We start from the raw sequence: 26,906 nt of genomic DNA, 5'->3' as shown, positions 1-26,906 counted from the left end.
TCCGTCTTCTCTGCGGCTGCAGCACCTTCAGCTAAATGTGCAGACATTATTGTGTACCTGTTTATTTTCTGACTGGATCTGAGGCGGCCACGGTTCCCTCCATATTCTGAGCAGTGCACCGGTGGCCGTGCCCCTTCCACTATTGTAGGGGTTACAGTGGTCATCAGTCTTAGGTACGTGGGCATGCCCCGTTCCACCATTTGGATCCGGGCATGTGCTTTAGCAGCATAGGGAGAGCTTTGAGGGTCTGACAGGGGTCACCCTTTATCCTCCCTAGTTTGGGTCCGGTCAGTAGCTCTATTAACTGTGTATGCTCTTGTTGCTCACATACAGCCGTGACAGCCAGTTATAATCGGCTTATCAAGTTATCAAACTACTGTTCGGAATTTAGGCATATAATCTGGTCTTGGCATTTATAGGGTGGCCAGCAAATGCCAATTTTTTGAGTATTTGTTATACCTTTCTTCCCTCCCGTTTTTAATCAATTCATAAACAAAGTTTATGATTTTTTAGTGCCTCTTTTCTAACCATGGTAATATTAATGAATAGAGACATGTACCCACATATTTTTTCTATTTCAGTGAATACTTTAAAACAGATAACTGCACCTCTAAGCAGCAAGTATATTTTTTCTTTTTCCACTAATACACAAAAAAAAGGGCTGTAATTTTCGCACTTCACCATACAACGACTAATAAGCCCTTTTTTCCCACTTATACAAGCCAAAAAATGCTTTAGAGCATATAACTGCACTGCACTAGGGCAAAAAAAAAACATAGAAATGTTTCCTTGTAATAACCTCTGCTAATGCCTGTATCAAACAGCACTTGCACCCTAATAAGAATGGTTTGCTGGAATTACAGAGCTGTATAACGGCAATTTCCATCCCCAGTCAGTGCTGCAAGGTGTAATAGGATTGTTCCTATTACCCAGGCTGTCACTTACCCGAATGAACCCTGTTCAACAGAAATGATGTGGATTGATTCCTCCCTAACCTTTCCCTACACCTTGAATAATCTTTCCCTGCATTTGTAAATCGTTTTTTTAGCACAATGACAAATCACTGTCCCTAGCGCCTGCAAACGTCTCTCCCTGCTTAAGTACACTGTTAAATGGCAGAATCTAAGATGGCTGCGCTATTTATAGGGCTGCGACATCACAGGGATGGCTGGCTGCATGCATGGTTTCTTTCTCCATGTCCTCACACATGCAGCAGCCATTTTAGGAAAAAACCGTGATTCGTAACCACGAAGCGCGAGGAAATTCGCATTCGGTGTGAATCAAATTTTTCCTGAAATTCTGAACGAATTCCACTTTGTCAGCTTTGATTCGCTCATCTCTAGTTAAAATATATTGCTGGCTTATTCATAGGGATAATACATGATTATAAATACCAGTAATATGTATTAACTTTCTAAGCATAGGAAACCTCTATCTATTCTCATTATAGTAAGAATATAGCCATTTATTATGGGTTAAATGAGGGAGAAAAAAATAACTGAAGAAAAAAGTCTAGAACTCTCCCCTGGGATTTGAACCTGGGGCATTTACATGAAAGTTTGACCACTTACCTCCAGGATACAGCCTTATCATACTGAGAAGGGTGTTTTTCTATACTTAGAAAGCTAATACATATTACTGGTGTCTTTATAAACATATACACATGGGGAGATAAACAGGTTTGACGGCACTGCCCCAACTTTCCTCCACGGCATCTGGGATTTAAAACACACTCCGCAGCAATGACACTAAGAACTACCAAAGGATCTCAGCGGTGCTCAGTTTCGCCAGAGCAAATGAACATGAAGTATGAAGATAAGAGACGGCACTCACTGGTAAGAGTCCAAATATTACTTTATTCATCCGTGTAGATTCGGACACAAAAACAGGCAGTAAGGGTGCAGGGCGCTACACAGGCATCACATGCTGTTGATGTTGATGCCTGTGTAGCGCCCTGCACCCTTACTGCCTGTTTTTGGGTTCATATCTACACGGATGAATAAAGTAATATTTGGACTCTTACCGGTGAGTGCCGTCTCTCATCTTTATAAACATATACTTTCCCTGTGAATAAACCAGTAATATGTATTAGCTTTCTAAGCATAAAAAACATCTATGCTCAATTTGGTAAGGCTACAGTAAGTTGTGTATATGATATATAAATGCTATGATACAGCTCTAGGACATGAGACAGCTCTGCCCTCAGCATTCTGATCTAAAGGACCATTAATCAAGGGGGAGTGTACAGAGTACAGGGGTGTTACAAAAGCTTCAAGGATTTTAGCCGCACCCATTGGTGCTCCAATGTCCTCATTTGTGTATGAAAAAAATGAAGATATCTCTGCAGCTGTTTAACATACAGACAAAAGAAAGGTTTTAATCAGCGTGATCAATCATACCAGGCAGTATGCCTGGTTTAAATAGGGTTGACCATGCTGAAAGAGGCTTATTAAATACAAGGACTGAATATTTGGCACAGTAATAGAATCAAATCCTACAAGAATACTGTAGATGGGTTTGATGTCTTGTGAATTGAGCAACCTATAAAAAGAGAAGGCATTTAAATGGTTTCCATGAAGGTTAAGTTGTTATTGATAACTGTTTTCATTTTCATCCAATCTTTACACGTGGGCTCAAAGATTCTTAATAAGATACAGATTTCTGAAAGAGTACATTAAGGAACAAGATAGAGTCAGGAGAGAGCATGCTAGCTCTTTGTGGGAAGTCATTACAGCGGTAAATGGTTTTGACTGGCAAACACCTGATTGCTGGAACATAATTTCAATTAATCTTTACTCTGGCAATAACATAAAACCGGAGAGAAGAAAAGAAATGCCTGTTTATAGAAAAGGTTTATTTTACCTTAAAAGACAATAAACACAGTCATGGGATGCACGACAGATACACAACGTTTCTCTTAATGCCACAATGCTGGGAAACTGCGTACTCACTCATTGAACACCAGATCTGGTGCAAAGTAAAGCATTCTTGAGTTGACATTTTTAAAGGACCTCCATCCCATGGCAAAGATCATAAGGCCCATCCAGGAGTATTGTATGACTGTCATTTGGTCACTTACATGCAGGTTACGGAAACCTAAAATATATAAAGAAACACATAATATCTTGTTGTTAACAACAATTACAAGTCAATTCCATTCTGCAATTCTGGGCTGAGATGGAGAACCAAAGTCCAAACTGTGCTCACTGTGAGAAGCCTGCATTTCTAAAAGTCCCCAGAAACAAGACAAATTGCAGTGCTATATCAGTAGCCATGTAATATTGAAGGAAATTGGTCACCTATCATTTTTTTATACTTGTTAAAACCAGAAAGTGAGATGTATCTTTTTTTTCTAATTAGTTTTTCATTTCTGATTATGTTAACAGAGACTTCTATAGGGGAGTTGTCTAGGCATGCCCAGTGACCTGTGTACATAAGTCAGGAAGATGTAGATAAGATAGGTGATATCATATGTGAATGGGTGTGAATGGCTTGATTATGTATATACTTGTCATTTTAATCCTGCCTGTAATGATAAGCAGATAACTGCAGTAAAGTTGACAATTGGCAATTGACAATGGTATTGGTATTGATGCAGTCCAGTTGTCACGGCGGACGTGCACAGTTAAACAGACAACACACCAACCAGACTCTGGACGAGAGACAGGGGAAGGGTCACCTCCTAATTTATCCCTGACCTCTTTCCCTGCAATGCTCAGCCCACAGACAAACCTTGATGGTAGATTTGCTGTGTCCACCAGCCTAAACTAACAGAACCCTGAACTCCCTGAGGTGGTGAAGTGGGGAGAAAGGAGCAGCCAGCTCGCACAGAACCTGGATGGGTAAGATGACATAAACAACCAAACAAGAAAAGAAACTTATCTGCTGAGAGCAGGAACAAACAGCCAACCTTCCTTCCAAACTTCCCAGACACTAATGAACAGTATAATCCGCTCAGAGCACTTTAGCTGGAGACCATTTAAACTAATGACTCCACCCAGTACACCTGATGCGAGGCGGATCCAGCACAGCATCAAAACAAATACTAGACTCGTGCTGCAATCCTGGCTGACCTCCGCACATCGTCAAAGTGGGGAATGACAGTACCCCCCCTTTTACGGGTGACCTCCGGACACCCTGGACCAACCTTATCTGGATGGGACCTATGAAAGACCCTCACCAGACGGCTGGCATTGACATCTGACGCCGAAACCCACATCCTCTCCTCAGGACCGTATCCCCTCCAGTGAACCAGGTACTGGAGGGAACCCCGCAGAACTCTCGAGTCGAGAATCCTGGAGATCTCGAACTCCAAGTTTCCCTCGACCAGAACAGGAGGAGGAGGCAATGGCGATGGTACCACCGGTTTAACATACTTTTTTAGTAAAGACTTGCGGAAGACATCGTGGATCCTCCAAGTCTGCGGCAGATCAAGTCGAAATGCCACAGGATTGATCACAGCAGAAATCTTATATGGACCAACAAATCTTGGACCCATTTTCCAAGATGGCATTCTCAACTTGATATTCCTAGTGGACAACCACACCAAATCACCCACACACAGGTCCGGACCAGTCACACGTCTCCTGTCAGCCATTCGTTTATACCTCTCACCCATCCTCTCCAAATTCCCTTGAATCCCCCGCCAGATAGAGGATAAGGCAGAAGAGAATCTCTCCTCCTCTGGCATCCCCGAGGAACCAGACCCAGAAAAGGTACCAAACTGAGGATGGAAACCGTATGCGCCAAAAAATGGCGACTTACCCGTGGACTCCTGCCTACGGTTATTCAATGCATATTCTGCTAAGGGCAAGAATGAGGACCAGTCCTCCTGATTCTCAGCCACAAAGCACCTCAAGTAGGTCTCCAGGTTTTGCTTGGTACGCTCCGTCTGACCATTCGACTGTGGATGAAAAGCCGACGAGAAAGAAAGTTGAATGCCAAGTCGAGAGCAGAACGCCCTCCAAAACCTGGAGACAAACTGCGTGCCCCTATCAGAGACAATATCCGAAGGAATACCGTGCAATTTAACAATATTATCCACAAAAATCTGCGCCAGAGTCTTAGCGTTAGGCAGACCTGTTAGTGGTATAAAGTGAGCCATTTTACTGAAACGATCGACTACCACCAAAATCACTGTTCTCCCGGAGGAACTCGGTAGGTCCGTAATAAAGTCCATGGACAAATGTGTCCAAGGACGAGATGGAATAGACAATGGAAGAAGTGAACCAGGCGGTCGAGTATGAGCAACCTTAGACCGAGCGCAGGTTTCACAAGCTGCCACGTAATTCTCAATACTCTTACGCAAACCTGGCCACCAGAACCTCCGGGACACCAGATCACAGGTGGACTTACCACCAGGATGTCCAGCGAGAACAGTATCGTGATGCTCCTTGAACACCTTGTATCGTAGGCCCTCAGGAACAAACAACCTCCCTGGGGGACACGAACCAGGAGCCCCCTCCTGAGCTCCCAACACCTCCATCTCCAATTCAGGGTACAGAGCGGAGACCACCACTCCATCCGCCAAAATCAGCGCTGGATCTTCTGAATCACCTCCCCCAGGGAAGCTGTGAGACAAGGCATCTGCCTTGACGTTCTTGACCCCTGGGCGAAAGGTAACCACGAGATTGAACCTGGTAAAAAACAATGACCATCTGGCCTGTCTAGGGTTCAGACGCTTGGCAGATTGCAGGTAAGCCAAATTCTTATGGTCTGTATACACAGTAACGGGGTGAGAAGCCCCCTCTAACCAGTGACGCCATTCTTCAAAGGCCAACTTGATCGCCAACAACTCCCTATCTCCAACATCATAATTCCTCTCGGCGACCGAGAGCTTCCTGGAGAAGAAGGCACACGGGACCCACTTGCCAGGAGAAGGACCCTGCGAAAGCACCGCCCCAACCCCCACCTCTGATGCATCAACCTCGACCGCGAATGGCTGAGATACATCCGGCTGCACCAGAATGGGAGCAGACGCAAAACGCTCCTTAATAGCCGAAAAGGCCTGCAATGCCTCATCCGACCAGACAGAGACATCAGCGCCCTTCTTGGTCATATCAGTAAGAGGTTTGACTAACGTGGAATAATTCAAAATAAATTTTCTATAATAATTCGTAAACCCCAAAAATCGCATCAAAGCTTTCTGATTCTCCGGTCAATCCCACTCCAGAACCGCCCGGACCTTTTCGGGGTCCATACGAAAACCAGAATCAGAAAGCATGTATTCCAAAAATGGAAGCTCTTGCACCGCAAACAAACATTTCTCCAATTTGGCGTATAACTTATTCTCCCGCAGGATCGTCAAAACCCGTCTCACATGATCCTGATGGGTCTTCAGATCAGGAGAATAAATAAAAATGTCATCAAGGTAGACTACTACGAACCTCCCCACCAAATGATGAAAAATATCATTGACGAATCGATGAAATACCGCTGGCGCATTCGTCAACCCAAAAGGCATTACCAGGTTCTCAAAATGACCCTCGTGCGTATTGAAGGCCGTTTTCCACTCATCCCCCTCCTTGATCCTGATCAGATTGTATGCTCCTCTCAAATCCAACTTGGAGAACACCTTGGCTCCAACAATCTGATCAAAAAGATCAGAGATCAAAGGCAGGGGATATGGATCCCGGACTGTAATACGATTCAGCTCCTGGAAATCCAAACACGGTCTCAGTGATCCATCTTTCTTCTTTACGAAGAACAAACCTACAGCCACTGGAGACTTAGATGGTCTAATATGACCCTTTGCCAAACTCTCGGCGACATACTTTCGCATGATCTCTCTCTCGGGTTGAGAGAGGTTGTAGAGCCGAGACTTGGGCAACTTAGCCCCCGGAATGAGATTCACAGGACAATCATAGTCACGATGAGGGGGCAATTCCTGAGCCCCACCCTCCGCAAACACGTCCGAAAAATCTGAGAGATACTGAGGCAAGGCCGTAACGGACACTTCAGAAATAGATGTGACAAGACAATTATCCGAAAAAAACTTGCTCCAACCAATGATTTGTCTCGCCTGCCAGTCTATAATTGGGTTATGTTTAGACACCCATGGCAACCCCTAAACTATTGGAGCTGGCAAATCCTTCATGACGAAACAGGAAATAATCTCAGCATGTGAATCACCCACCCTTAAATGAATATCATGAACAACGTGAGTAAGGCTCCCTTGAGAAAGAGGGGAAGAATCAATGGCAAAAACACGAATCTCGTTCTCTAACGTGCAAATACTTAGTCCCAAACCCTCAAGAAACAGAAAGTCAATTAAATTTACCCCAGCACCACAATCAAGAAAAACAACAAACACATTTCGAGACTCTAGCGCCACCATAGCTGAAAGGAGAAAACGGGAACTGCAGGGAACTTGCATACCAGTCTGCTCTACCACACCATTCATACTACCAAGTGTGAGGGAGGTTTTTTTTTCTTTTTCTTTTTTCTTTATCACTTTCCCCTGTGATTCAACATACGGACAAGAAAAAACAAAATGACCCCTCTTTCCACAAAAGAAACATAAATTGTGCGCTTTACGAAAGTCTCTACTATCCGAATGGAAAGATATCTGACCTAACTGCATGGGTTCTTCTCCTACTCCAGAATAACAAGCAATATCTCCCTGGGCAGCTGGTGAAACAAAACCACACGCGGGAGGAATCCCCTGCACAGAGGGACCCATACACCTCTCTCTGATACGTCTATCCAAACGTATCGCCAAAGACATTGCATTTTCCAAAGTATCTGGGTATTCATGAAAAGCCAGAGCATCCTTCAACCTTTCAGATAACCCCTGACAAAACTGGCTACGTAACGCGGGGTCGTTCCACCCTGACTCAGTAGCCCACCTCCTAAACTCTGTGCAGTAAACCTCAGCAGTATGTTTACCCTGTAGTAAGTTACGTAATTTTGACTCTGCCATCGAAACACGATCTGGGTCATCGTAAATCAATCCCAGGGCTTTAAAAAATTCCTCCACCGACCGGAGAGCCAGAGAACCGGGCGGCAGGGAAAAATCCCAGGATTGCGCGTCCCCTTTCAGCAAAGACATGACGATACCCACCCTCTGATCCTCATTACCTGATGAAAATGGGCACAATCGAAAGTACAACTTACATGATTCCTTGAAACGGAAAAAATCATCAGTACCCCCTGCAAATTTCTCCGGAAGAGCGACTTTAGGCTCCCCAACAATTTGACCTGTACCTGAAGCCAACACCCTCTGACACTGTGTAACCGTACTACGTAGATCCGCAACCTCCAGGGACAAACCCTGCATGCGGTCAACCAGTGCATCAATTGACGCCATCACATAAACGCTGAGCAATGGCAGTCACAGTATGGCGGATTATAATGTCACGGCAGACGTGCACAGCTAAACAGACAACACACCAACCAGGCTCTGGACGAGAGACAGGGGAAGGGTCACCTCCTAATTTATCCCTGACCTCTTTCCCTGCAATGCTCAGCCCACAGACAAACCTTGATGGTAGATTTGCTGTGTCCACCAGCCTAAACTAACAGAACCCTGAACTCCCTGAGATGGTGAAGTGGGGAGAAAGGAGCAGCCAGCTCGCACAGAACCTGGATGGGTAAGATGACATAAACAACCAAACAAAAAAAGACACTTATCTGCTGAGAGCAGGAACAAACAGCCAACCTTCCTTCCAAACTTCCCAGACACTAATGAACAGTATAATCCGCTCAGAGCACTTTAGCTGGAGACCATTTAAACTAATGACTCCACCCAGTGCACCTGATGCGAGGCGGATCCAGCACAGCATCAAAACAAATACTAGACTCGTGCTGCAATCCTGGCTGACCTCCGCACATCGTCAGAGTGGGGCATGACACCAGTGCATTGAATTTAACTGGTATATTAATGCAACAATTGTAATAAATGTACCTGTCCGGGCTCCTACGGCGGAATCCTCAGCTTCAGCATGGACGCCCTGGAAAAGATGCGCTGCTGAGCCATGTTCCCCGCAGTATGCATGCACTGGGGCAGACAGGCAGTGGGCTGAATGACAGCCCAGCTGCCCAATTACCTTTTGTGTTTGATGTCTAGTCTGACCTATAGGACAGTCAGATCACCGGACGAATCAGGTTCTGGTCAGGGGGCCTGGCTCTCAATTTAAATCCCCTATTGTCATGTAACCATTGATAGTGATAGTCCTATTTGCCTCACTAGCGTTGTTCCTGGTTCCTTATTTTCTGCTTGATATCCCATGCTTCTGATCTCGGCTTGGTTTCGTGACCTTCCTGTGTCTCGCGTTTTGGTAATGCTTAGCCCATCTGGTTCTAACTCATTTCATATGACTCTGCTTTTGTGTTGGTCCATATTGTGTGTTGTTGTTTGTCGTCCAGTTGCAGTTCTGCTGTTTAGGGCTTATGCTGCAAGGAGGTCGGGAAATCGGGCTAGGATCTAGTTCAGGAACTAACTGTCCTCGTCTGTCCCTATCTATAGTCATTACAACAATATATACATATACATTTCTCTGGTATATTAACACAACAGTGAAAGATATGTAATGAACCCAACTTCCAAAAAATGTAAAAAACAGGGCTGTTTTTTTACATTTTTTGGAAGCTGGGTTCATTACATATCTTTCTTCGTTGGATTTCTGCTGTTCCTGGCAATACCCGTGCCTCCATTGTATTTGCAGGTGAGCTCGGCCATTAATTTTTTCTTTTTATTAACGCAACAGTATAATGCATTCAATTTAAGTGGTATATTAATACAACAGTATATATCGTTAAATTTCTCTGGTATATTAATGCAACAGCATAATGATTTAAATGTAAATGCTTGATTTACAAAACAACATAATGCATTGAATTTAAAAGATTTGTCTGGTTTCCAATATTGATGATCTATCGTCCCAGCACTCCCACTGATCAGCTTTTTTAATAGAATGTCAGCGCTACATTCTCTTTACAGTTTACTTGCTTGCCATTGGAGAGCAGTGTAATTACGGATCATCTGTCCTATTCACTTGAATGGGAAGCAGCAGTTGTTGTTACGCTCCCATCCCATTCAAGTGGAGTACCTGTAATTACACCTGCTCGCCACTGCAATGTCAATAGCAGGCAAGTAAACAATGATGTGGATTCAGCACTCACAGGAGCATGGAGTTCTCTTCAGTTGACAGCTGATCGGCAGGGATGCCAAGAGTCAGACCTCCACTAATCTGTTATGGATGACCTATCCTGAGGATAGGCCATCAAGGTTTTGGGAGAAATACTGCAGCACTCGATATATTGAATGCAATTCCTAATTTATTCACCAAGAATGCAACGTTTCGAATACAATGAGTCTTTTTCAAGCAGAAGACTCATTGTAGTCGAAACGTCACATTCTTGGTGAATAAATTAGGAATTGCTTTAAAGACATCGAGTGCTGCAGTATTTCTCCCAAATCCTTGATTATCAGGGACCTGCTGGGCTAACGCCTAACACTGCTGGCACCTTCACTTCATGGACTATCCAAATTGGACCTAACGGTAGTGCTGCTTAAAGAGTAACTAAACTTTTGTGTAAAATCTTAATAGGATGTCCCTAATGCCCTAATAAAACTTTTTATAATCTACTTTATTAATTAATTTAGTATTTTTATTATACTTTTACCTCCCTAAAGCGCACCATTACCTGTGTGCTTAAAACTCAGTTCTTTGTACACTGCTGACAACTCAGCAGTGTACGGAGTACGGACTGTGAAACTTATGAATGGAGCTGCATAAGCAGGGAGTACGGGCAGGAGCGCATATTGCTGCTCCTGCCCGTGCCTCCCAGAGGATTACTAACTCCTAGCACAGCAAATGCCCTACTTTCATGACATAATATCACTGTAACGTGAACTTTTTAAGTTTTCCACAAATTTTACCCGAAAGCCAAATATCCCTAACTTTTTATGAGTAGTGTTCATCTTATCAAATTGTAAACTGCACTCAGAATGGCATCTGTGGCTTACACATAACATAGAGCTGAAGGCCATTTCAAAATCCTGTTCCCTGATTAGCTTACAGACTGTATGTCTGTCAGTCTCTGTCATCCTCCGTCTGTTTCCTTCCTGCCCTGTTTGCCACTAATTTTTACAGCAAAATGTTGTGGGCAATGTTTTGAGTGGTTTGTGCAAAGCAAATCGCCAAAATCTTATGATTCATTTGGCAGCAGAATTTTTTCAAAATTTGTAACAAATCTGATTAATTTATAGATGATACGTTCATCTCTAATATTGACATGGAAAATAAAATATATCACCAAAAATTCTGTAAAAATGTTTAACCCGTTGCTAAACACCGCCATATATGTACGTCAGAATTTGGGTCTTAAAACATGGCACATGCTCAGTTTCTTTTACACAGCAGACACTTGAGACAATGTATGTAATCAGCAAGTCCTGGGCATTTAACCTCTCAGATGCCGTAGTCAATTGCGACAATGGAATCTGAGAGGTCTTCCCCCAGGAGCACTGCGCTCCCGAAGCCCGTCTCCGTACAGCATTAAAATGCTTGGCCTCCAATGAGGCGGTCAGTTATTCCCAAAGTACCAATCGAAACTGAAGTCAAGTTCAGATGTGTTTCTTTAGTTTGAAAATCAAACACCAAAGTTATTCACAAATTTTTGCGAGATTTCGGGAATAACTGACTTTGCCTCATCGGAGGCCCCACATTTTAATGCTGTACGGAGATGGATCTCCGTGCAGCATTAATCCAAAGTTTTGAGTGAAGCAACTTTGGATCAGGTATTCGAAGCTCGTACCACTCATCACTAATGACAATGCTAAATCATATACTGCATTAATCAGAACAGCATATATTTAAAAAAGAAGAGTCTGCAGTCCAGACCTTTCACTAACAGAAAACCTTTGCTGCATCATGAAATGAAAAAATCAGGAGACCCAGGACTGTTGAACAACTAGAATCCTACATCAGACAAGAATGGGGCAACATCTCCTTACTTTCTGGGCATTTACAGACTGTTAAAAGAGGAGGGGATGCTACACAATGAAAAACATGGCCCTGTCCCAACTTTTTGAGATGTTGTTGCCATCAAGATTTAAATGAGTTATTTTTTTCATTAAATTGTAAAATGTCTCGTGTTCAACTCGTGTGCATGTTCTCTATGTTCTATTATCTATGAGATTTGGAAACCATAGCATGTACGACTGATGCTGTGGCTTACATGTCCTGCAGGAGCAGTCTGCAGGACTATACCAGATGTACCGGCTGTAAATGGAATCATTACCTTTACAGGTTGCCAACCTAGGACGAGAATACTTGATGTATTGTGTTGTATTGAAACAGGGATCAAATCCTAAAATGTTGAAGTCCCATAGTGGGACAAAAATAAAAAATAAAAGTGTTTTTAACAATAAAAAAAATTAAAGTGAAATAAAAAAAGCACATTCCCAATAAAAAGAGACATATATAAAAAATATAAAAAAAAATATAAAACACATACATTAAGTATTAACGCGTCCGTAACAAACTGCTCTATAAAAATATCCCATGATTCACCCCGTCTGGTCGACAATGTAAAAAAATAAAAATAGAAATTTTTTGTCACAAAAAGTTTAATACCAAGCGATCAAAAAGGCACATGTAACCAAAAATAATACCAATCAAACCATCATCTCATCCCACAAAAAATAAGACCCTAAATAAGACAATCGGCCAAAAAATTTAAAAGATATGGCTTTCAGAAAAAAGAAACATAAAAACATCATTTTTTGTTTCAAAAATGCTTTTATTGTTTAAAACCAAAATATATATATATAAAAAAAAAACAGACATATTAGGTATCGCCGCGTCCGTAATGACCTGCTCTATAAAAAAATAAATCACATGACCTAATCCGTCTGGTGAATACAGTAAAAAAATTAAATTAAAACCATGCCAAATAATCCATTATTTTGTCACCATAATACCAAAAAGTGTAATACTAAACGATCTAAAAGTATTATGTACCCCAAAATAGTAGCAATCAAACAGTCATCTCATCCCACAAAAAAACTAGATCCTAACTAAGACAATCACCCAAAAAATAAAAAAAGATTTGGCTTTCTGAATATGGAGATTTAAAAATATGATTGTGCGCTTTGCCATGTTCCCGTACAGCAGTTTATGACCACATATGGAGTGTTTCTGTAAACTGCAGAATCAGGGTAATAAATATTGAGTTTTATTTAGCCATTAACCCTTTCCTGTGTTACAGGGAAAAAAATGAATTAAAATGGAGAATCTGCCAAAAAAGTGAAATTTAAAAATGTCATCTCCTTTTCCTTTAATTCTTGTGGAACACCTAAAGGGTTAAAAAAGTTAGTAAAATCAATTTTGAACAACTTGAGGGGTGTAGTTTCTACAATGGCGTCATTTATGGGTGTTTTCCACTATGTAAGCCTGACAAAGTGACTTTAGAATTGAAGTGGTCCTTAAAAAGTGGGTTTTGGAAATTTTCTTAAAAATTTAAAATTTGCCTCTAAAATTCTAAGCTTTATAAGATCCTAAAAAATAAAATTACATTTTCAAAATGATGCAAACATGAAAGTGGAGATATGGGGAATGTAAGGTAATAACTATGTTATGATGTTTCACTATCTGCCTTAAAAGCAGAGAAATTCAAATTTAGAAAATCGCTAATTTTTCCAAATTTTATGTAAATTTTGGAATTTTTTTTAGAAATAAAGGTGATTTATATTGACAAAATTTTTTCACTATCATGAAGTAAAATGTGTTGCGAGAAAACAATCTCAGAATGGCTTGGATAAGTAAAAGCATTCTGAAGTTATCACCACATAAAGTAACACGTCAAGTTTCCAAAAAAAAAAGGCCTGGTCCTTAAGCTGAAAAATGGCAAGGTCCTTAACCACCTCAGCCCCCCTAGCTTAAAGGGCTTCTGTCAGCCCACTAAACCGTTTTTTTTTTGTTTTTTTTACTAATAATCCCTATACTGCGAGCTCTGCATACATAAGTTAAATAATCATTTTTGTTCAGTAGAATTTGATAAAAAGCGATTTTTAAAATATGCAAATTACCTTGCTACCAGCAAGTAGGGCGGCTACTTGCTGGTAGCAGCCGCATCCTCCGACCCTAATGACGCCCCCTCCGCACTGTGATTGACAGGGCCAGGGAACGGAATCGTTCTCTGCTGGCCCTGCCTGTTAGCATTCAAAATCTGGCGCCTGCGCCGCGGCCGTACCTATCTTTAATCTGCGCAGGCGCACTGAGAGACAGCCACTCGCTCGGCCGCTCCATCCTCAATGCGCCTGCGCCGATGACGTCACATCTACACCCGGCGCAGGCGAATTGAGGAGAGAGCGGCCGCCTCTCAGTGCGCCTGCGCGGATTGAAGATACGTACGGCCGCAGCGCAGGCGCCAGATTTTGAATGCTAACAGGCAGGGCCAGCAGAGAACGATTCCGTTCCCTGGCCCTGTCAATCACAATGCGGAGGGGGCGTCATTAGGGTCGGAGGATGCGGCTGCTACCAGCAAGTAGCCACCCTACTTGCTGGTAGCAAGGTAATTTGCATATTTTAAAAATCGCTTTTTATTAAATTCTACTGAACAAAAATGATTATTTAACTTATGTATGCAGAGCTCGCAGTGTAGGGATTGATAGTAAACAAAAAAAAACGGTTTAGTGGGCTGACAGAAGCCCTTTAAACACCCTTAATGACCAGACCACTTTACAATTCTGCACTACACTACTTTCACGGTTTTTTTGCTCGGTCATGCAACTTACCACCCAAATGAATTTTACCTCCTTTTCTTCTCACTAATAGAGCTTTCATTTGGTGGTATTTCATTGCTGCTGACATTTTTACTTTTTTTGTTATTAATCGAAATTTACCTAAAGTTTAGCAAAAAAATGAAATTTTTCACTTTCAGTTGTAAAATTTTTCAAATAAAACTACATTTCTATATACATTTTTCTCTAAATTTATTGTTCTACATGTCTTTGATAAAAAAAAAAAATAAGTGTATATTTATTGGTTTGGGTAAAAGTTAGTGTTTACAAACTATGGTACAAAAATGTGAATTTCCGCTTTTTGAAGCAGCTCTGACTTTCTGAGCACCTGTCATGTTTCCTGAGGTTCTACAATGCCCAGACATTAGAAACACCCCACAAATGACCCCATTTCGGAAAGTAGACACCCTAAGGTATTTCGTGATGGGCATAGTGAGTTCATGGAAGTTTTTATTTTTTGTCACAAGTTAGTGGAATATGAGACTTTGTAAGAAAAAAAAAATAAATCATTTTCCGCTAACTTGTGAAAAAAAATAAAAAATTCTAGGAACTCGCCATGCCCCTCACGGAATACCTTGGGGTGTCTTCTTTCCAAAATGGGGTCACTTGTGGGGTATTTATACTGCCCTGGCATTTTAGGGGACCTAATGCGTGAGAAGTAGTTTGAAATCAAAATGTGTAAAAAATGCCCTGTGAAATCCTAAAGGTGCTCTTTGGAATGTTGGCCCCTTTGTCCACCTAGGCTGCAAAAAAGTGTCACACATGTGGTATCGCCGTACGGTGTTTTGGGGTGTCTTTTTACATATACCCATGCTGGGTGAGAGAAATATCTCTCTAAGGGCTCATTCAGACGGCCGTATGCTGTCCGCAAAAATACTGAATGCTATCCGTTTTTTTGCGGATCCGCAAAAAAAATGAAACATGTCCTATACTTGTCCGTGAAAATCAGGACATGGCCCCATTGAAGTCTATGGGTCCGCAAAAATACTGAATGCTATCCGTTTTTTTGCAGATCCGTTTTTTTGCGGATCCGCAAAAAAACGGATAGCATTCAGTATTTTTGCGGACAGCATACGGCCGTCTGAATGAGCCCTAAAAGACAACTTTTCCCATTTTTTTATACAAAGTTGGCATTTGACCGAGATATTTATCTCACCCAGCATGGGTATATGTAAAATGACACCCCAAAACACATTGCCCAACTTCTCCTGAGTACGGCAATACCACATGTGTGACACTTTTTTGCAGCCTAGATGCGCAAAGGGGCCCAAATTCCTTTTAGGAGGGCATTTTTTGACATTTGGATCCCAGACTTCTTCCAAGCTTTAGGGCCCCTAAAATGCCAGGGCAGTATAAATACCCCACATGTGACCCCATTTTAAAAAGAAGACACCCCAAAGTATTCAATGAGGGGCATGGCGAGTTCATAGAAGATTTTTTTTTTTGGCACAAGTTAGCGGAAATTGATTTTTTTTTTTTCTCACAAAGTCTCCCTTTCCGCTAACTTGGGACAAAAAGTTCAATCTTTCATGGACTCAATATGCCCCTAAGAGAATACCTTGGGGTGTCTTATTTCCGAAATGGGGTCACATGTGGGGTATTTATAGTGCCCTGGCATTTTAGGGGCCCTAAAGTGTGATAAGAAGTCTGGAACATAAAGGTCTAAAAAAAATTACGCATTTGGATTCCGTGACGGGTATGGTGAGTTCATGTGAGATTTTATTTTTTGTCACAAGTTAGGGGAATATGAAACTTTGTAAGAAAAAACAAAAAAATCTATTTCCGCTAACTTGTGCCAAAAAAAATTCTGAATGGAGCCTTACAGGGGGGTGATCAATGACAGGGGGGTGATCAGGGAGTCTATATGGGGTGATCACCACCATGTCATTGATCACCCCCCTGTAAGGTTCCATTCAGACGTCCGTATGTGTTTTGCGGATCCGCGGTGTCCATGTTTTGCGGATCCACGGGTCCGCAAAACACATACGAACGTCTGAATGGAGTCTTACAGGGGGGGGATCAATGACAGGGGGGTGATCACCCCATATAGACTCCCTGATCACCCCCCTGTCATTGATCACCCCCCTGTAAGGCTCCATTCAGACGTCTGTATGTGTTTTGCGGATCCGATCCATGGATCCGTGGATCAGTAAAACACATACGGACGTCTGAATGGAGCCTTACAGGGGGGTGATCAATGACAGGGGGGTGATCAGGGAGTCTATATGGGGTGATCACCCCCCTGTCATTGATCACCCCCCTGTAAGGCACCATTCAGACGTCCGTATGCGTTTTGCGGATCCGATCCATGGATCCGTAAAACACATACGGACGTCTGAATGGAGCCTTACAGGGGGGTGATCAATGACAGGGGGGTGATCAATGACAAAGGGGTGATCAGGGAGTCTATATGGGGTGATCACAACCCTGTCATTGATCACCCCCCTGTAAGGCTCCATTCAGACGTCCGTATGTGTTTTGCGGATCAGATCCATGGATCCGTAAAACACATACGGACGTCTGAATGGGGCCTTACAGGGGGGTGATCAATGACAGGGGGGTGATCAGGGAGTCTATATGGGGTGATCAGGGGTTAATAAAGGGTTAATAAGTGACAGGGGGGGTGTAGTGTAGTGTGGTGTTTGGTGCTACTTATTACAGAGCTGCCTGTGACCTCTGGTGGTCGATCCAAGCAAAAGGGACCACCAGAGGACCAGGTAGCAGGTATATTAGACGCTGTTATCAAAACAGAGTCTAATATACCTGTTAGGGGTTAAAAAAAAAATCGCATCTACAGCCTGCCAGCGAACGATCGCCGCTGGCAGGTTGTAGATCCAGCGGTCCGGAGGCGGTAAAAGGGGTTGTCCGAGCTATGAGAAAAATATAATATAGCACTGAAAATCTGATGGGCAGCAATATATAACTGAGCTAAGCAAGTTTTATGCAAAAAAATATATATATATATTTCCTCATTTCCCTGGTCCTTTTCTGGCCCTTTGTTTACATGCATCACAGAAAAAAAATGCACCAAACGGATATGACACTGACTATACTAGCTAGTCATACAAGCAGATATTAAAAGCTGAGACTTTTGCCAATATATTCCTGTCAGGAACATATCGGAGCCCATCATGCACCACGTCACGGTCACTCAGCATGGCAAGGGGTCCTACCACTAAGGCTACTTTCACACTAGCGTTCGGGGCTCCGCTTGTGAGCTCCATTTGAAGGGGCTCACAAGCGGCCCCGAACGCATCCGTCCAGCCCTAATGCATTCTGAGTGGACGCGGATCCGCTCAGAATGCATAAGTCTGGCGGCGTTCAGCCTCCGCTCCGCTCAGCAGGCGGACACCTGAACGCTGCTTGCAGCGTTCGGGTGTCCGCCTGGCCGTGCGAAGGCAAGCGGATCCGTCCAAACTTACAATGTAAGTCAATGGGGACAGATCCGTTTGAAGATGACACTATATGGCTCAATCTTCAAACGGATCCGTCCCCCATTGACTTTCAATGTAAAGTCTGGACGGATCCGTTCAGGCTACTTTCACACTTGAAAATTTTTCTAAGTTATAATGCAGACGGATCCGTTCTGAACGGATGCAAACGTCTGCATTATAGGAGCGGATCCGTCTGATGAAACATCAGACGGACCCGCTCCGAACGCTAGTGTGAAAGTAGCCTAAGCTACCTATGGTGTGAACAAGGTCTGAAGGTGATGTAATCCAGCTCACAGCCAAGCTTCCACACAAACGCCTAGCAGGACAGCCAGTGCAATGTGAACAAAGCCAGACTGTAAGCCACACCCATATCAGACCATGTGATGGAAGTTACCAGGTGCAAAAGAATGTTTAAATGCCAGGTAAAGGCACATACACTACATATAAAACAAAATCACAGAAATAGAGTGGCAAATATGGGGGATCTGCTCAAACCCCAAACACTGTAGCGTGTTTTTCATTGGGGGAGCAGTCCCACCGCATGTGGACCGCAGCAAACGACTATCCCCAGCAAAAAACTGCATACAATGGAGGATGCCGGTGCGGTCCACATGCACCACAAAAGGCATCCTACACAAACCGAAGCATTGTGCGGATGAAAATATAATCATATAAATCACAGAAAAAAAATGCACCAAACGGATATGCCACTGACTATACTAGCTAGTCATACAAGCAGATATTAAAAGCTGAGACTTTTGCCAATATATTCCTGTCAGGAACATATCGGAGCCCATCATGCACCACGTCACGGTCACTCAGCATGGCAAGGGTCCTACCACTACGCTAACTATGGTGTGTGCGGTTGTGTGGAAGCTTGGCTGTGAGCTGGATTTCATCACCTTCAGACCTTGCTCACACCATAGTTAGCGTAGTGGTAGGACCCTTGCCATGCTGAGAGACCGTGACGTGGTGCATGATGGGCTCCGATATGTTCCTGACAGGAATATATTGGCAAAAGTTTCAGCTTTTAATATCTGCTTGTATGACTAGCTAGTATAGTCAGTGGCATATCCGTTTGGTGCATTTATTTCTGTGATTTATATAATTATATTTTCATCCGCACAATGCTTCGGTTTGTGTCGGATGCCTTTGTGGTGCATGTGGACCGTGCCGACATCCTCCATTGTATGAATTTTTTTGCTGGGGATAGTCGTTTGCTGTGGTCCACATGCGGTGGGACTGCTCCCCCAATGAAAAACACGCTACAGTGTTTGGGGTTTGAGCAGCTCCCCCATATTTGCCACTATATTTCTGTGATTTTGTTTCCCTTTGTTTACATGCAATAAAAACAATCTCTGCCCCTCCCCCCTGCACTGCTAAGTGAGTGGATACAAGAGCTGCCCTGAGTGACATGTCTTTCTGCTGGGAGACTCTGCAGCATGTTGTATGTGTAGGACTACAAGTCCCAGCTGTATAATGACACTGCTAAGGGAGTGAATACAAGAGCTGCCCTGAGTGACATGTCTGCCTGCTGGGAGACTCTGCAGCTTGTTGTATGTGTAGAACTACAAGTCCCAGCTGTATAATGACACTGCTAAGGAAGTGGATACAAGAGCTGCCCTGAGTGACATGTCTTTCTGCTGGGAGACTCTGCAGCATGTTGTATGTGTAGGACTACAAGTCCCAGCTGTATAATGACACTGCTAAGGGAGTGAATACAAGAGCTGCCCTGAGTGACATGTCTGCCTGCTGGGAGACTCTGCAGCTTGTTGTATGTGTAAAACTACAAGTCCCAGCTGTATAATGACACTGCTAATAAACACAGGATCCCCCTACCTTCTTGTGCAATGCTCTCTCTAGTCCTTCAGCTCCAGTGCCCAGAATTGTCACTGCTTCAGATACCCAGTCTGTGCAGCTGAAGGGGTTAAGAATCCTAGCTGAGAGTAGACGGCAGTGAAGGGGGGCGTGGCCAGCACAGTGACGTCTTGTTTACAGGCTTGTAACCGACCTTTATCAGGACAAGGAGAGAAGCTGACATCACAGGTCATGTGACGCTCAGTGAAATCTGAGAAACCAGCCACTGGAGATAAAGTGAGTTAATTGGAAAGCTGTTATATTTGCCCAGTTAGGAACATAGAAAGAACAAAAAAATAACTCGGACAACCCTTTTAAGGAGTTAAAACTACAAACATGTTGACAGTGCAGTTTATGATGAGTCTTGTTAACCAGGTGAAAGTCTTATGTTTATGTGTTTTGTCCATTTAGAACCCACTTCTGGGTTTGGTGTCAAAATGTGTCAAAACTGCACTGCGTGATTCTGGTCTCAATGGGTTACCTGCATTTACATGTGATTTTTGGCAAGTTATTTAAGCAGTAGTGTTCATCACGAATATTCTAATCGCACATTTTTATCGCGAATATTGGCACTTTGAGAATTCGCTAATATCTAGAATATAGTGCTATATCTTCGTAATCGCGAATATTAGATATTTTTGATCAGTACCCATGATCCCTCACTGCTTCTTGCTTGTGGGCCAATGAGAATTCTGCAATATCTCAGAATTTAGGAGTAGTGCTGATTGCAAATTTTCGTATTGCAAATTTTTTATTGCAAATTTTACGATTGCCGATTTTCGCAATCAAGAAAATAATGACGAGATCACAAATTCGCGAATATATGACGAATATTCGCCCAAATATTAGCGAAATATTGCGAATTCGAATATTGCCCCTGCCGCTAATCATTGTTAAGCAGTTGTGAGCATTTCCTGACACTAGGGCTGTAATGGAATGTTTACATTTTCTACCAGTATATTCTTGGACTAAGGCCTCTTGCACACGACCGTATGTATTTTGCGGTCTGCAAAAAACAGATCCGCAAAAAATACAAATGACATTAGTGTGCATTCCGTATTTTGCAGAACAGCTGGCCCCTAATAGAACAGTACTATAATTGTCCGTAATGCGGACAATAATAGGACATGTTCTATTTTTTTGCGGAATGGAAATACAGAAATACGTAAACGGAATGCACACGGAGTACCTTCCATTTTTTTAAGGACTCATTGAAATGAATGGATACGTATACTTATATTCCCTTGGACAGAATGTAACTTCTGGTCTTAAACCCGAAGGAAGAAAAACTATGCACAACTGCCTGCACTACCTGGAGCTGCACTTATACAAGCAGACAAACAACGCAAGTTTGTGAGTGTTCGAGTGTTTGATTTCAAGTGTGTGTTTGTATTAAGTGGGTGACTTTAGATTACGTGTGAATGTATCTGTTAGAGCTAAATTATTTGTGTGCATTGCTGAGTGGCTGTGCCTGACTTTATTGTATTCTATACCAAGTCAGAGCAGTGTAGTCTAGTTTATACACTGTGACTTGCTTTTGCTGCCAGGTTTATTGCATAGCAGTTGAGAGTATTCTGTGATTACATTATTTGTTTTTCTCTTCCTTCTCCAGGGTGTTGCACAGGTGAGTAATTAGGGTTTGGCTATCTAATTAGGAGAAGTTAAATAGCCAGTCTTGAGGGCAGTTTTGGATCCAGAGGAAAAAAAGCAGTCTGGTTTGCAGCTGTTTTGGAGTTGCACTTATACAAGCAGACAAACAATGCGAGTTTGTGAGCGTGTGTGTTTGTATTAAGTGTGTGACCTTAGATTAAGTGACTTCAGATTCAGGGACTTTCGGAGGGGACTACAGTAAGTCAGTTTCTTATCACTGCACTGTATTGTATTTTTTCTCTTTTCTTGTGTAATCCCCATTTAGTATGAGTTCCATTATTGACAGCGCAGTCCAGTGCACATCTTGTCTAATGTATGCGGTCCTGGAACAGCTGTTTGAGGGTGCATATCTTTGTTCAAAATGTAAGCAAATTACCTGTTTGAAATCGCACATTGAGTATCAAACTGGGCGAGTTTCAACACTGAGAAGCGTTGGTAATTTGGAGCAGAGTTTGCTGCTCACTAAGCAGGCACTCTATGGGGTAGATGTGGAGAATGGTGGTAGTATGGAGGATCAGGAAAGTGAGGTAGCTAGCTGGATAAAAGTTAAAAAGCAAGGTAGAGGGAAGATTGCCAGGGGGGCTAGCCCTGATCTGACACACTCAAACAAGTTTGAAAGGTTGGCAGATGAGGGGATGTCAGTTCACAGAGAGCACTGCTGCAGCCGGACACTTCCTCTGCCAGTCAGAGGATTTAGGTCACAAGCTTAGGGCAAGGACCTCAAAGGTAGTGTTTTTCGAAAAATTGCCTGTATCATGAGCCACACAAGAAAGGCAGCAGGAGATTAGGGAGGTTAACAAGTGGTTCAAGAACTGGTGTAGGAAGGAGAGGTTTAGGTTCCTGGAGAACTGAGCTGACTTCTCTGTTGGCTACAGGCTCTATCGTAGGGATGGGCTGCATCTCAATGGGGAAGGGGCAACTGTTTTGGGGGAGAAGATGGCTAGAAGGTTGGAGAAGTGTTTAAATTAGTGACTGGGGGGATGGTAATTACGTTATAGGAGGGGAAGATAGTGACGGAAGGTAATGGAACTGGAGGAGGAATGGAAGGAGGGACTAGAACAGTTCAGAAGGAAAGGTGTAGGGTAAAAAATATACATAAACCTCTTAATTGTAGGTATACTAATTCCAGAAGCCTGACTAATAAAACTGGTGAACTGGAATTAGTGATCTGTGAGGAGGACTATGATATAGTGGGAATAACTGAGACATGGCTGGATGAGAGCTATCACTGGGCGGTTAACGTACAGAGTTACAGTCGCCAGAACTGGAGAGGGGAAGGGATTTGCTTTTATGTTAAGTCCTTTCTAAATCCCACACTCCGGGAATATTTAAGTGAGGGACATGAACATGTGGAGTCATTGTGGGTAGAAATACATGGAGGCAAAAATAATAATAAAATACTAATAGGAGTTTATTATAAACCACCTAATTTACCCGAGTCCACAGAAAATCTACTTCTAAACGAGATAGATGAGGAGGCAAATCATGATGAGGTCATCGTTATGGGGGACTGCAACTACCCAGATATAGACTGGGAAACTGAAACCTGTACATCTCATAAAGGAAACAGGTCCTTGGCAATAACCAAAGACAATTACCTTTCCCAACTGGTTTAGGACATGACTAGAGGGACGGCCACACTGGACTTAGTATTAACCAATAGACCTGACAGAACAACAGATGTGCAAGTTGGGGGACACCTGGGAAATAGTGACCATAAAGTAATAACATTCCAATTATCATTCAAAAGAGATTCTTCAGGGAGGAACAAAAATACAAAACTTAAAAATTTAGAGATGTCATAGGCTAACTAACTGGGTCAAAGTCCTCAAAATAAAAAAACTGCCACAAATTGGGATATTTTTTAAAACCATCCTAAAATCTAATTGTGAGAGGTACATATCTTATGGGAATAAAAGGTTAACCCTTTCTTTCAGGCCTGGAATTTTTTTAGCATTTTTGTTTTGCGCTCCCAGCCTTCCCAGAGCCATAACTTTTTTATTTGTCTGGTCACAGCCATATGAGGGCTTGTTTTTTGCGGGACAAGTTTTACTTTATGACGCCACCATTTAAAATTGCATATGATGTAGTGGTAAGCAGGCAAAAAATTCCAAATGGGGTGAAATTGCAAAAAAAATTAAAAGCAATTCCACCACAGTTTTAAGTTTTTTTTATTTACAATGTTTGATGTATGATGAAACTGACTGGTTACTTTTATTCTACAGGTCAGTACGAATCCAGCGATACCTTGTCTGTATAGTTTTTCTTGTGTTTTGATAGTGATAAAAAAAATAAAAAGTGGGAAAAAAATCAGTTTTATTTTTTTGTTGCCATATTTTGACCCCTATAACTATTTTGTAATTAAGTGCATGGAGCTGTATAGGGGCAATCTTAACTTTTCATTGATACCATTCTGGGGTGTGTATGATGTTTTGATCACTTTTTATATAATTTTTTTGTAGAAACTGATCGGACATTTGGACGCTTTTTCAGTTCTGCTGTTTGCTGTATGGGGAATATATTTTTATACTATGGGAATTTTTGCACATCACAACACACATGATGTGCATTTATAAAAATGTTTTATTTCTTTTATTTTCGGAAAAGGGGGGTGATTAGAATTTTTTTTACACTTTTATATAGTTCCCATAGGGAACTATAACATGCAATCATTAGATTGCTATTATCATATACTCTGATGCTGTCACCGCCAGTCCTGTGAGAAGGTCTGTTAGGCGTTCTTCTCTGGCTCTTGCATGACGTTCTTTGTTTTGGTTTCACTTTGTCATCTTCTTTCCTTCTCCCAGCTGTCACCTATTTACACTAATTGTCTCCCTTTATATTCCCTCCCATACTGCCTCACTTTGCGATTTATACTTCTTCCTGGATGAGTTGTTCACTGTTGGAGGCTGCTACTGCTGATTTCTCAGATAAGTGTTTTTCCTTTATTTGTGTTTCCTTGCTGGCTTGATTCAAGGTGACTCCGTCCGTATTAAGTGCAGGGTATTAAGTGCAGGGAGCCGGTGGCCGTGTCCCCTCACTATTATAGGGTTTTCAGGTGTCACACAGTATGAGGTACGCGGGCATGCAATCGTCTACCATAAAGACCTTTGCCTGGGCATAGCAGTCAGGGAGAGCTCTACGGGTTTTATAGGGCTCATCCATATGCTCCTTAGTTTGGGATCAAGCCAGTCGGATGTTTAGTTATAAGTTCCAGCTTTCTGCAACACCATCCGTGACAGATACACTTGCATTGGAATCTATGATGATTTTACTACTTTCCTATGGAGCCCTATTACAGGCAAGGGCTCCATAGGAAATACTATGCAGCAGCCTCCTGTCATTCCCAAAGACAGGGGCTGCTGCAAACATGCTCCGGATCCTTCAAACGCCGCTCGGGATAGCTGGAGCATCACCGGAAGCTCGTACTTCCGGTGTTTCACGCGCTCAGATGCAGTGGTCAGGATTGACCGCGGCATTTGAGGGGTTAAATGTCCGCATGCGGCATTACTGCTAGTTGCGGACATGAGCCACGGGTGTCTGCTGTAAGAAGCAGGCGGCCATCCGCGGCTATGGCGCCCGCTCTACTCAGGAGCAGGCGCCATATTTAAAGACCCGGCCAGCGCCGTATATGTACGGCACTGGGCGTTAAGGGGTTAAGGAACAAGTAAAAAAAAAAAAACAATGTGGATAAATAGAATTGTAAAGAAAGCAATAAATGACAAAAAGAAAGTATTTAAATCACTAAAACAGGAGGGTAGTGAGGAAGCATTGAAAAACTTTAAGGAAAAAAAAAAAATATGCAAAAGACAAATAAAAGCAGCCAAACTAGAGACCGAGAGATTAATTACCAAAGATAGTAAAACTAACCCTAAAATGTTCTTCAATTCTATAAATGGTAAAAAGTATAAATCTGAACGGGTTGGCCCTTTACAAAGTAATGAGGGGGGAGTTGCAGAGAGCGATGAGGAGAAAGCAAAGCTGTTAAATATTTTTTTCACCACTGTATTCACTGAGGAAAATAAACTGTCATATGAAATGCAGAATATAAAAAGTAAATTCCCCATTAAAAGTGCCCTGTCTGACTCAGGAATGTATGGTGTATGTCCCCCAAAATGGTACCAATAAAACAGTCACCTCATCCCGCAAAAAATGAGATCCTACCTAAGACAATCGGTCAAAAAATAAAAAAGCCATGGCTCTCAGACTATGGAGACCCTAAAACATCATTTTTTGGTTTTAAAAATGCTATTATTGTGTGAAACTTAAATAAATAAGAAAAAGTATACATATTAGGTATTGCCACATCCCTAACAATCTGCTCTATTAAAATATCACATGAACTAACCCCTCAGGTGAACGCTGTAAAAATAAATAAATACTGTGCCAAAATTCAAAATTTTTTGGTAACCTTGCCCCATAAAGTGTAATAATGAACGATCAAAAAATCATATGTACCCAAAAATGGTACCAATAAAACTGGCAGCTTATCCCCTAGTTTCCAAAATGGGGTCACTTTTTGGGAGTTTCTACTGTAAGGGTGCATCAGGGGGGCTTCAAATGGGACATGGCATCTAAAAACCAGTCCAGCAAAATCTGCCTTCCAAAAACCATATAGCGTTCCTTTGCTTCTGCACCCTGCCATGTGCCCTTACATCAGTTTACGATCATATGTGGGGTGTTTCTGTAAACCGCAGAATCAGGTGTGAGGATTCGCTCTGGTAGGCAGGGTAAGTGGACGCAGAACGGAGGCAAAAGAAACAGTTTGTAAAACAAGACTTCAGTGTTTATTCACACAGGAGAAAAAAAAAAAAAGCTACATTTTTCAGTCTTAGTGTTCGTTTATACAAAGGAAAGTCCAAAGCACAAAACAGTCACCTTGTTAGCAGGTTTTTTCAGCGGTCCACAACAGCGTTTAGGGAGCCTGTTTCTCCACATGCGGCTCTCAACCCTCTAGCACGGCACCATGCCTCAGATTCCAAAACAGAGACCTTGATTCTGAGCCCAGCTGCCTATTTAAAGGACAGCTAGATGCTGCCAAAACCTGGACTGGCACTTAAACTCCGGTCCGGTATTTGATCTCACCTGGCTGGAAATCAGCCCAGCCGCCCATGTTGGGAGGAAAATACCTGCCTTCCCAAACAAAACCCCTTGCTATGTCACACAGGGTAATAAATATTGAGTTTTGTTTGGCTGTTAACCCTCGGATGTGTTAA

General features: G+C 42.5%; 1 protein-coding gene across 1 annotated transcript in view; it reads right to left on the bottom strand.

Moving 5' to 3' along the window:
* AR (androgen receptor) overlaps positions 1-26,906 on the bottom strand; it is a 1,020,941-nt gene that overhangs the window by 108,893 nt on the left and 885,142 nt on the right. Inside the window, exon 5 of the mRNA XM_040406185.1 lies at positions 2,952-3,096. Within this exon, the coding sequence (XP_040262119.1) occupies positions 2,952-3,096 (145 nt within the window). The remainder of the gene's footprint in view (positions 1-2,951; positions 3,097-26,906) is intronic.

Source organism: Bufo bufo, chromosome 8 (assembly GCF_905171765.1).
Source record: "Bufo bufo chromosome 8, aBufBuf1.1, whole genome shotgun sequence".
NCBI lineage: Eukaryota > Metazoa > Chordata > Amphibia > Anura > Bufonidae > Bufo > Bufo bufo.
This window is presented reverse-complemented; position numbering and strand designations above follow the sequence as displayed.